Consider the following 12,607-nt stretch of genomic DNA (forward strand, 5'->3'; position numbering starts at 1 on the left):
CTTTTGATCCAGTGACAGAGGAAGAAGTCGCCAAGCTCCTCTCCTCCTCTCGTCCTACTACCTGCCCTAGTGACCCTATTCCCTCACACCTCCTCCAGTCCCTCTCTCCTGCTGTCACTACTCACCTCACCAAAATATTCAACCTCTCCCTCTCCTCTGGTATCTTTCCCTCATTCAAGCACTCTGTAATTACCCCTCTACTGAAAAAACCTTCTCTAGACCCATCCTGTGCAGCCAACTATCGGCCTGTTTCTAATCTCCCCTTCATCTCTAAGCTCCTGGAACTGGAACGTCTTGTCTACTCTCGCTTGCTCGCTATCTCTCTGATAACTCTCTTCTTGACCCTCTACAGTCCGGCTTCCGACCCCTTCACTCCACTGAAACTGCTCTGACCAAGGTGTCAAACGACCTCCTGAAGGCCAAGTCACAAGAAACTACTCCTTGCTGATTCTCCTGGATCTCTCAGCAGCGTTTGACACCGTGGACCACCAGCTTCTCCTCTCCATGCTCAGCTCTCTTGGTCTTAAGGACTCTGTTCTCTCTTGGTTCTCTTCCTACCTCTCCGACCGCTCCTTCAGTGTATCCTTCTCGGGCTCTACTTCTTCTCCCTTACCTCTCTCTGTTGGGGTTCCCCAGGGATCAGTCCTGGGTCCCCTCCTCTTCTCCCTCTATACAGCCACCATCGGACAGACCATCAGCAGATTATGCCTGCAATATCATCTCTATTGTGATGACACCCGGTTATATACCTCCTCCCGCGACATATTCCCTGCCTTCCTGCAAAATACAAGTGACTGCCTATCTGCTCTCTCTAACACTATGACCTCTCTGTTCCTCAAACTTAATCTTTCTAAAACTGAACTTCTTGTATTTCCTCCCTCTAACAAACCTAAACCCAACATCTCACTCTCAGTCTGTGGTACTAGCATAACTCCTGTGCATCAAGCTCGATGTCTGGGGGTTATGCTAGACTCTGATCTATCCTTCACTCCCTATATTCAAGCCCTTACACGCTCCTGTCATCTTCATCTCAAAAACATCTCCATAATCCGCCCATTTCTCACCACTGATACCGCTCAGACTCTGACTGTCGCCCTGATCCATTCCCGTCTTGACTACTGTAACTCCCTACTAATCGGTCTTCCTCTCTCTAAGCTCTCCCCTCTCCAGTCTATCCTGAACGCAGCAGCCAGGCTAATCTTCCTCTCCAGCCGCTATACCGATGTCTCCCTTCTGTGCCAGTCACTGCACTGGTTACCCATTAAATATAGAACACAGTTCAAACTCCTCCCTCCATATATCTCCTCCCTCATCTCCACCTACCATCCTTCCCGTGCTCTGCGTTCTGCTAATGACCTTACACTAACCTCTTCTTTAATCAAAACTTCTCATTCCCGCCTCCAAGACTTCTCTTGTGCTGCACCAGTTCTCTGGAACTCCCTACCCAAAGACCTCAGACTTATTTCCAACATCCCCAGTTTTAAGCGTGCCCTGAAGACCCATCTCTTCAGGCGTGCTTATAACATTTTGTAATCTTGTCTCCCTTGGCTATACCCTCGATAACTTCTTCGGTGCTAGTTACACTGTCCTTGTTATCTGAGCTTAGAAAATGGCTTGTGACTGGCTTGCCCAGTCACCTATAGGCACTTAGAGATTCCATGTACAATGACTGGAACATTGACAAATAAAGCACTTGTTGCCTCTCGTGTTACTCCCAGTCATCCTAGTCTGTAAGCTCTTGAGAGCAGGTCACTAATTTGGTATTTTAATTTATTCATTGTATAATTTAATATATCTGTAATGTATTTATATATTTAAATAAGCGTTGCGGAATCTGTTGCCGCTATACAAACAAATATTATTATTATTATTATTATTAAATGTAATATGTTTTATCGTTATACAAATCTAGCAGTATGGTCATTTTGAAAAGTATTATTTGTGCCATATCACCTCCAGCCCCCGTATTTTTACATATTCCTGCAGCCGATATGACAGTGGAACATTACTGAATGGTTATTTGAATTGCAGGAACCTTTGGGTGTGTCTGCAATTATAGATTGTAAGCTCTCGCAGGCAGGGTCTCTTCCCCCATTTCCCAGTCTGCCATTTGCCTTCATGTAATGTGTTTTGATCTTGTATTTTTCCTGTTTGATACCCCTATTGCTTGTATAGCGCTCTGGAATTAAGGGCACTTTATAAATAAATAATAATGATAAATCAATAAACCATTGACCTCAATACAATGTACGGCCGTGAGAACGGCCATACATTGTGTGAACAGTCTGCCGGCCGGAAATAATTGATGTCCATTTTTATGTGGTATTCATGAAAATTAAATATATGCCATTTAAATTTAATATTTTCTTCTCTTTATATGTAGTTATCAGAGCCAAAGCCATTGTGGGTAAAGAGGTTGACAGTGGGAATGACGTCTATGGAAATCCCATCAAAAGAATCCAGTATGAAATCAAACAAATTAAGGTAGGACAGCAAATCTGTGTTGGTCGCATATTCCATGTGTCATGGCAGATAAACATGTTTATCTACCTGATTGGCTGCAACATAGCTTTTTTGTCCTAAAATAAAGTTCACAAAACACACTTTTTTGGCCTTGATGATGTCGTTTTTGTGGGGGGTTTTAATGAAAGTGCATACTTTTTGTGGTTTTTCTTTAGCTCATGTGACATCATGTGATTTGATCCATCCATTATTACCGGATTTTAGTTGATGTCAATGTAATGCATTGAAGTCAGTGGAATGATGGCTGTTCAGTGCACATATTGTATTAAATAAAGGAATAAAGCAATAATCAGTGTATGCAATCTAAGGCTATGTTCACACTGCGCATGAGTCCGGCCGCATTTCGTACGCCGCCGTACATGTGCGGCTGAAACTACAGGCGTGGGAAAAATCGACATGCGGCCGGATACGAACGAACCGCAAACATACGCCCGTAGTACAGTTATGCTTCCCTAGCTTGTTTCGAAGCGATCTGAAACAGGTCATTTACTTCGAAATCTTCGCCTAGCCCAATAAAACTCACAGAACCTTTAGGATCGAAAAATCAAGTTCAATTTGGCTGAAATAAGTACTTCGTACGGGACCGCATGGAAATCCACGGCCGTGATTTGGAACATTTCCGTCCTCAAACAATGGTCGTGTTCATTTTTCACGGCGCCGCATACGATCCGGCCGTAAGCTCATACATAGTGTGCATTGTGCAGGCGTATATTGTATACTTTCAAGCGAACACATCAACCTCAAAACTACGTGCGTATATTCGCAGTTCGCACTACGGCGGGAATCATACGCAGTGTGAACATAGCCTTAGTGTGTAAAAGTCCCCCGGGGGACTTAAAATGTGTTTAAAAAAAAAAAAAAGTGAAAATGTTTTTAAAAATACTCCCAAACCCCGCCCCCAATAAAAGTTAAAATCACCCCCTATGCCATTATATAAATAAAACATATAGTAATAAATAAATGAACATATTATATACCGTAGCGTGTGTAATTGTCCGATCTATTAAAATTTAACAATCGTCATCCTGTACTGCGAGCGGCGTAAACAAAAAGTAGGAAAAAAAGCACCAGGATTGCTGATGTTTTGTTACATTATATAAATAAAAAAATATAAAAAGTGATCAAAACGTCCAAGCTACGTAAATATGGTATTAATAAAAACTAGAGATTATGACACAAAAAATGACACCCCATACAGCACCGTAGGTAAAAAACTAAAACTGCTATGAGTCACAATAGGCCCATTTTATTAATAATTAATTTAAAAAAAAAAGGATTTCAATAAAAAAAATATATGTAACAGTAGAAAATCTGTGTAAATCTGCATATGATTGTGTTCGGACTGACCTATAGAATTATATTATGTCAATTTCACCATATAGTGCATTGCGTGGACACAAGAGCCTCCCAAAAGTTACAATATTGCATTCTTTTTTTCAATTTCACCAATTTATATTTTCATAAATAATTTTTGGGGGTCCTGTCATACATGTTATGGTAGAATGAAAGGCGACATTACAAAGTACACCTGTTCCTGAAAAAAAAAACAAGCCCTTGTATGGCCCTCTAGATAGAAAAATGAAAGTACTAGAGCTCTTAGAAGGGGAGAAGGAAAAAACGAAAACGCAAAAATGAAAATTGGTATGGTCCTTTTGGGTCATTTTGGGCTTGGACCTCAAAGGGTTAAGTTTATCAAAGGCGTGTTTGAATTAAGTTACTGCGGCTTTACCAACCCCATTTGCTAGAAGTATGTTCCAAGCGTCTGTTACTAGTAAAGTAGGTAAAAGAAAAAAAAAAGAATGGCGTAAGTGTCATACTATTACAACTTATTTTTTCAGGTTGTTCTCTGTTTATCTAGTATTGTTAAAGTGACACTGTCACCCCGTTTTTGCATTATGACTAGAGATGAGTGAACCTCAAGCATGCTCGAGTCCATCCTAACCCGAACTTTCGGCATTTGATTAGCGGCTGCTGAAGTTGGATAAAGCCCTAAGGCTATGTGGAAAACATGGATATAGTCATTGGCTGTATCCATGTTTTCCAAACAACCTTAGAGCTTAATCCAACTTCAGCAGCCCCCGCTAATCAAATGCCGATCGTTCGGGTTCGGATGGACTCAAACCCGAACCCGGTTCGCTCATCTCTAATTATGACTTTTCTACGCAGGTGTAAAGGGTAAATTTTGCACTTTTCATACCTTATGGTGCGTTTACACGGAACGATTATCGTTCACATTTTCGCAATAATGATCGCATTTGAGCGATAATCCGCTTGTGTAAACACAGCAAACAATCAAACGACGAGCGAGAAATCGTTTATTGTGATCTTTTAACAGGTTCTCAAATCGTCATTGGTCGTTCTTAAAAAATTCGCAGATTGCTTCCTGTCTTTCAAAGATTCACCCTATGTGTGAGATGGGCTTATGCAATCTTAAAAACCATCGCAATAACCATTTTTCTAACAATTTATTTGTTAAACGCTAAAAACCAAATAGTTGCTTCAAAATCGTTAAACGATCGATTATCGCTTTGTGCAAACATAGCATTATTTTATATCATACGTCATGGTGCTTGTAAAAAGTGATATTTTGACTTCCAGTTCCAGCGCACACAGGATGGCAGCACTATGAAGGAGCTCCCACAGTAGTTTGCTATAGTCTCAGCTCCCAGCTGTTACCTGTAACCAGAGTAAATACCAGAACACCTGACATATTCCTCTACCCATTAGGGACATGGAGAAAAAACAGCAGCGTGCTGGAAAGCAACACAGAGCCCCTTCTTCCTCTATACCTCTCCCACAGAGGAAGAAAACAAAATCCAAGATGGCGCTGTCTCCTAAAACAGCAGTGCAGCACAGCACCTCAGGAGACACAAATATAAATCTTTCACCTCCTTCTTCTTCTGAAATTGTCACAAACAGGTTTGGACTGGGCCGGCGGGGAGCCAGGGAAATCCCCGGTGGGCCCCGAGCTGGAGTTGGCCCCGCCCCTCTGGTCTGGGGGCACAGGGCTGGAGACTGCAGCAATGTGGTCTCCACTCAAGCCCAGCCGGGGCCCTGTGCTCCTGGGGGGCCCACTTGGTCGCTGGATTCCTTTTATAACTGGAAGCGATAGCAAAAATCGCTTCCAGTTAAATGTAGTAGTGTTCTGATTGACAGAGCGAGAAGCCATAGGCTTCCCACCCTGTCAATCACTCTTGTGACCGCAAGCAGCGTTTACTTGAGATTACAAGAGAGTCGCCCCTGTCTCTGCCACATTCCGATGAGCAGCTCTGTGGTGGAGTCCTGGGCAACGTGCACCACTGACTGGTGCGACACGGCGGGTGGGACTTCAGGTATGCGCTCCCTGTACTGGAAGTCCCAGCCGCTAGTGCGCACACTGAGGTCAGTGGTGCACGTTGCCCTGGACTCCACCACAGAGCTGCTCATCGGGCGGGGAAGAGAGAAGAAGACACCAGTGACTGGGAATGTGTGGTTAGGTGAGTTGTGTGTTTTTTTATCAGAGGGGGGCTACATGGGGGCTGGACTACATAAGGGGGCTCTATAGGGGGAGCTGGACTACATAAGGGGGCTATATTGGGGAGCTGGACTACATAAGGGGGCTATATGGGGGAGCTGGACTACATAAGGGGGCTATATGGGGAGCTGGACTACATAAAATGGCTATATTGGGGAGCTGGACTACATAAGGGGTCTATATGGGGAGCTGGACTACATAAAAGGGCTATATTGGGGAGCTGGACTACATAAGGGGTCTATATGGGGAGCTGGACTACATAAAAGGGCTATATGGGGGAGCTGGACTACATAAGGGGGCTATATGGAGGAGCTTGACTACATAAGGGGGCTATATGGGGGAACTGGACAATATAAGGGGGCTATATGGGGGGGCTGAACAACAAAAGGGCTATATGGGGGACTGCATAATATAAGGGGTCTGGACAACATAAGAAGGCTATATGGGGGGGGCTGGACAACATAAGGGGGCTATATTGGGGGGTTGGACAACATAAGGGGGCTACATGGGGGCTTGACAACATAATGGGCTATATGAGGGGGGTGGATAACATAAGAGGCTTTATGGGGGGCTGGACAAAATAAGGGGGCCATATGGGGGACTGCAGAATATAAGGGTCTATATAGGGGGCTGGACAACATAAGGAGGCTATATAGGGGAGCTGGACTACATAAGGAAGCTATATGGGGGAGCTTGACTACATAAGGGATAAGGGGGTACCTATATGGGGGCCATTTATAAGGGGGGCAACACAGGGGGGTCATCTATAAGGGGCACTACACTGAGGGGCATCTATAACAGCTGGAGAGCCAAGGTTCCCTACCCCTGGTATAGGGGATGCACATAGGTTGTCATCTACTAAGGGACTACACAGTGGGGGGGCTCCCTACTATAGGAGATGCACATAAGGCCATCTATATGGTCGACTGAACAAGGGACCATCTATAAGGAGGGGGCATATACTATAAGGGATATGCATGCGCATATATATATATATATATATATATATATATATATATATATATATATACAGTATGTATGTATATATATATATATATATATATATATATATATATATATATATATATATAAAACAGTATGTGTGTGTGTGTGTATATATATATATATATATATATATATATATATATATATATATATATATATATATACACAAACACACATATACTGCAAAGAGTCAGGGCTACCCACTGAAAGCCAATACAGATGTGCAGTTTGAAGAGAGATGAGGATGGTGCCAGAGTTAGGAGCCTAATAAGTTTGTCTGGCAGATTCTGTAGATTCGTGGCTCGGAGAAGTTCTTATAATGCCCAAAGCAGATGGAGAAGTAGATGAAAAGGGAAGAACTCTGATCAGAGAAGGCGCCCCCTGTGAGTCACCTGATATAACTGCACTGAAATGTATATGGTGTACAGAACCTGTGTAGAGCTGGGGCTACCTCTATATGACTGGATGAGGTGATAGTGATCTGTGTACAGTGGATCTTATTCAGTAGCAGTGGTGGTATTAGTCAGTATATGGCGGCGTTAGTCAGTATGTGGTGGTGTTAGTATGTGGTGGTATTATTTGGTACTTGTTATTCAGTACTGTGTTTTATTTGTGATTTCACCTGGTGGGCCCAAGGCACTCCAGTCCGACACTGGTCACAAATGACCCCAACACTGAATATTTTATACCTGGACTGTCAATTTCCTGTAAATCACTGGCCATAGAAGTGGCCAAAATAATACCAGACATTACTGCTTCCTTGGAAGCCACTATAATGACCTCACTATTTGCTATACAGGGAGACAATTCTCATCATACCACCCAAATACATGAATTAGAAGAGGATGAACTAGCCATAACTAAATCTAAGCTACAAAACAACTATGAAACTAATGGCAACATTAAAGGGGTTCTCTGGCGCTGATTAAAAAAACAAAACAATGAATCAATCAATCATAGTTTTTACATTTACCATCATTCCTGAGTCGTTCTCCATTTGAATTTGCTGCTGTTTGCAGGTCCCTGAACCTCCAGTTTGTGTCCTAATTTTTTCTTTACTTCCTGGTTTGGGCTTTCCCATGATGCACTTTGTCTCCTGTGATGTCTAACTGACTCTGTAAAACTGTTAGATAGCTTACAGCTTGCTCAGCCAATCAGAGCTGAGCAACCCGAGTCATCTGACAAAGGGAAGCTGGCCGCCTCCCTCTTGATGATGTCATTCTCACAAAATGGGGTCAACAGTCATTAGGTAAGAATAAATTTACTTAACTTCATGGTGGGGGATTGGGGGGGGGGAAAGATAGGGAAGGGGGCAGCAAGGGGATTGAAGCATATTACAAAGTTATATAACTTTGTAATGTGTTTAAATTACTTGGGAAAAGCTTTTCCCTGGAGTACCCCTTTAAGGGACAAGACAGATGATCTAGAAAATAGATCAAGACAGAGTAACCTCTGCATAATAAGTCTGCCTGAAAGCATACAATTGTCACAATTATCCATTATTTATTCCTCCGAATTACCGCAGACCCTAGGGTTACAAGGCTCTTGTCCAGCAGAAAGGGCACATTGTATAGTCCCTCTAGCAAACACTTTAACCCCTTCCAAACAGAGTACTACTAACAAACAGAGACAAGTAAAAGTCAAATATCTAAATTATGCAGATAAAACTGCTATTTTACAGGTGTTCAGGAAAATGAAAACTGAAGTTCTCATAAGAGGTCATAAAATTCTGATATTCAATGACTATTCTGCTACCGTAGTCCAAAAACAAAAAGCATTTGCACCAATATGTACGGCTCTAGTACATCAGCAAATTACATTTGCACTCCTCTTTCCTGCTATTCTAAAGGTCTTCAAATCAGATGGATCTATTAGTGTATACCAGACTCCTGAAGAAGCTTTGTCTCTCCTAGAGAATTTGAGAGACCTGACTTCTGCTACTGCTCCTGTGGATAAGAACAAGAGAAGACGTCTTGATAGTCCTACATCTCATCAGCAGATATGGAATGATGAACTATACTGACTAAACTGTCTAACAAGAGTCATCATCTTACTTCAGATATTTATTAGTGATGAGCGAACGTGCTCGTCCGAGCTTGGTACTCGATCGCGATACTCGAGGAGATCTCATCATCCGTTTCCTGTAAGTTTGGGCGCTATTTCTCAGCCAATAAATATGCAGGAGACTCTTTGGTACATCCTGCCATGACGTGGGACCTATACATGTCGATAGCAGCGATTGGTTGGCCAGATCAGTTGACCCTGCCATATAAAACTCGGCGCCGGCAGTGCTCGCTTCAGATGCATGCTGAGAGATCAGGGACAGAGCTGCTGCTGGTCAGGGAGAGTGTCAGTGTAGGATTTAGCATTCCAGTAGGCAGGGTATAAACTAGCAATATAAACAAACAGCCCTTTTTAGGGCTTAACCCCTTTGGGACCAAGCCTATTTGAGCCTTAATGACCAGGCTCATTTTTTAAAATCTGACCTGTCTCACTTTATGCGCTTATAGCTCAGTGATGCTTTAACATATGCTAGCGATTCTGAGATAGTTTTTTTGTAACATATGGTACTTTATATTAGTGGCAAAATTTGGTCACTATTAGTGATGAGCGAATAGTGAGATATTCGAATATTCGAAACCGGAAGCTGGGGGATTTGAACGCTTATCGAATATGTATCGAATATTCGCAGGATATTTGTACGAATATCGAATATTCGAATATCTCACTATTCGATCGAATATCTATTCGAGCGAACAGTATTCGCTCATCACTAGTCACTATCTTTTGTGCTTTTTGTGAAAAACATAAAAATATCATGAAAAATATGCACTTTACAAACTTTGAAATTCTCTACTTCTAAAGAAAGAAAGTCGTATCACATAAATTAGTTACTAGATCACATTACCAATATGTCCTCTTTATTCTGGCATAATTTCGTAAACATATTTTACTATTCTTGGGTGTTACGGGGCTTAGAAATGTATCAGCAAATTATCAATTTTTCATGAAATTTCCAAAACTAATTTTTTTAGGGACCAGTTCTTTTTTAAGTGTGTTTAGGAGGCTTGTATACTTGAAACCCCCATAAATGACCCCATTTTGGAAACTTCACACCCTAAGGAATTAATCTAGGGGTATAATGAGCATTTTAACCCTACAGGGGCTGAAGGAAAGTATTCACAATTAGGCCGGAAAAAAAATGGAAAATAGAAATTTTCAAATAATATGTGCGTTCAGATTAAAGTATCTCATTTTCACAAGCAACAGGAGAGAAAAAGCACCCCAAAATTTGTAACGCAGGTCCTCCTGAGTGCAATGGTACCCCATATGGGGGCGTAAACCACTGTATGGGCACACAGCGCGGCTCAGAAGGGAAGGAGCGCCAATTAGCATTTTCAGTGCAGATTTTGCTGAACAAGTTTTCAGGCGCCAGGTGCGTTTGCAGTGCCCCTGTAGTGTCAGCAGAGTTAAACCCCCACATAAGTCACCCCATTTTGGACAGTGCACCCCTCAAAGAATACGTCTTGGGGTGCAGTGAGCATTTTGACCCCACAGGTATTAAAAATTAGACAGTAAAAATGAAAAACTAGAATTTTTCCAATAATATGTATGTTTAGTTTGAAATTTCTCAATTTCACAAGGAACAGGAGAGAAAAGGCACGCCAAAATCTATAACGTAGGTTCTTCCGAGTAGAAAGGTACCCCATATGTGGGCATAAACCACTGTATGGGCACACAGCAGGCCTCAGAAGGAAGGGAGCGCCAATTAGCATTTTCAGTGCAGATTTTGCTGTAGAAGTTTCTGAGTGCCGGGTGCGTTTGCAGTGCCCCTGTAGTGTCATCAGAGTGAAACCCCCCTATAAGTCACCCCATTTTGGAAAGTAGACCCCTCAAAGAATACGACTTGGGGTGCAGTGAGCATTTTGACCCCACAGGTATTAGAGGAAAGTCTTCAAAATTAGACAGTAAAAATGAAAAACTAGAATTTTTCCAATAATATGTTTGTTTAGTTTGAAATTTCTCAACTTCACAAGGAAAGGGAGAGAAAACGCACCCCAAAATCTGTAACGCAGGTTCTCCTGAGTACAACGGTACCACATATGTGAGCATAAACCACTGTATGGGCACACAGCAGGGCTCAGAAGGAAGGGAGCGCCAATTAGCATTTTCAGTGCAGATTTTGCTGAACAAGTTTCCGAGCGCCAGGTGCGTTTGCAGAGCCCCTGTAGTGTCCGCAGAAGATAAACCCCCCAAAAGTCACCCCATTTTGGAAAGTGCACCCCTCAAAGAAGTAATCTTGGGGTGCAGTGAGCATTTTGACCCCACAGGTATTAGAGGAAAGTATTCAAAATTAGAAAGTAAAAAAAAAAAAAAAAAAATGATTTTTTTCAATAATATGTTTGTTTAGTTTGAAATTTCTTAATTTCACGAGAAACAGGAGAGAAAATGCACCGCAAAATTTGTAAAGCAGGTTCTCCTGAGTACAACGGTACCTCATATGTGGGCATAAACCACTGTATGAGCACGCAGCAGGGCTCAGAAGGGAAGGAGCGTCATTTTGCTGGAGCAAAACCGCAGCTAGTATCATTTATTAGAATAGCGCAGTTGCTAAAAAAAATTTTTTTAAATGAGATTACAGGTAATCTGGGGTGGTGACGGGCAACCTGGGAATGTTTACTTGCTATCTGGGGTGGTGACGGGCAATTTGGGGTGGTACGAGCAGTCTGTGGCGATCTGGGGTGTTTATGGGCAATCTGGGGGTGTTTACTGGCTATCTGGGGGTGGTTACAGGCTATCTGGGGGTGTTTACTGGCTATCTGGGGTGGTAACGGACAATCTGAGGGTGTTTACTGCCTATATGGGGTGGTAACGGACAATCTGGGGGTGTTTACTGGCTATCTGAGTTGGTGACGGGCAATCTGGGGGGTGGTGGTCACAGGCCAACTGCGGTGGTGATGGTCAATCTGGGGGAGGAGTGATAGGCAATCTGGGGTGGGTATGGGCAATCTGTGGTGGTTACAGGCAATCTGGGGTGGTTACGGGCAATCTGTAGTGGTTATGGGTAGCTTGTGGCAATCTGGGGTGGTTACAGGCAATCTGGGGGTGTTTACTGGCTATCTGGGGTGGTTACGGGTAATCTGAGCGGTTACAGGTAAACTGGAGTGGTTATGAATAATCTGGGGTGGTTACAGGTAATGCGGAGTGGTTACAGGTAATGCGGAGTGGTTACAGGTAATGCGGGGTGGTTACAGGTAATGCGGGGTGGTTACAGGTAATGCGGGGTGGTTACAGGTAATGCGGGGTGGTTACAGGTAATGTGGGGTGGTTACAGGTAATGCGGGGTGTTTACAAGTAATCTGGGGTGGTTACAGGTAATGCGAGGTGGTTACAGGTAATCCGGGGCACTTGACTTTTTATCCTGTTACCAATGATTTTTGGTGACGGGACAAAAAGTGTCGGCAGCATTTCGAACAATTGATCAGTGGTATATAGTATATACTGCTGATCACTTGTACCAGGACCACATCGGCTAGTCCCTGATCATTGCCCCATGCTCTCTGC

General features: G+C 42.9%; 1 protein-coding gene across 1 annotated transcript in view; it reads left to right on the forward strand.

Moving 5' to 3' along the window:
- The window catches only part of TIMP2 (TIMP metallopeptidase inhibitor 2), a 378,832-nt gene that overhangs the window by 104,898 nt on the left and 261,327 nt on the right, over window positions 1-12,607 (forward strand). The window contains exon 2 of the mRNA XM_069952571.1: window positions 2,384-2,484. Coding sequence (XP_069808672.1) covers window positions 2,384-2,484 — 101 coding nt within the window. The remainder of the gene's footprint in view (window positions 1-2,383; window positions 2,485-12,607) is intronic.

This window comes from Dendropsophus ebraccatus, chromosome 14, assembly GCF_027789765.1.
Source record: "Dendropsophus ebraccatus isolate aDenEbr1 chromosome 14, aDenEbr1.pat, whole genome shotgun sequence".
NCBI lineage: Eukaryota > Metazoa > Chordata > Amphibia > Anura > Hylidae > Dendropsophus > Dendropsophus ebraccatus.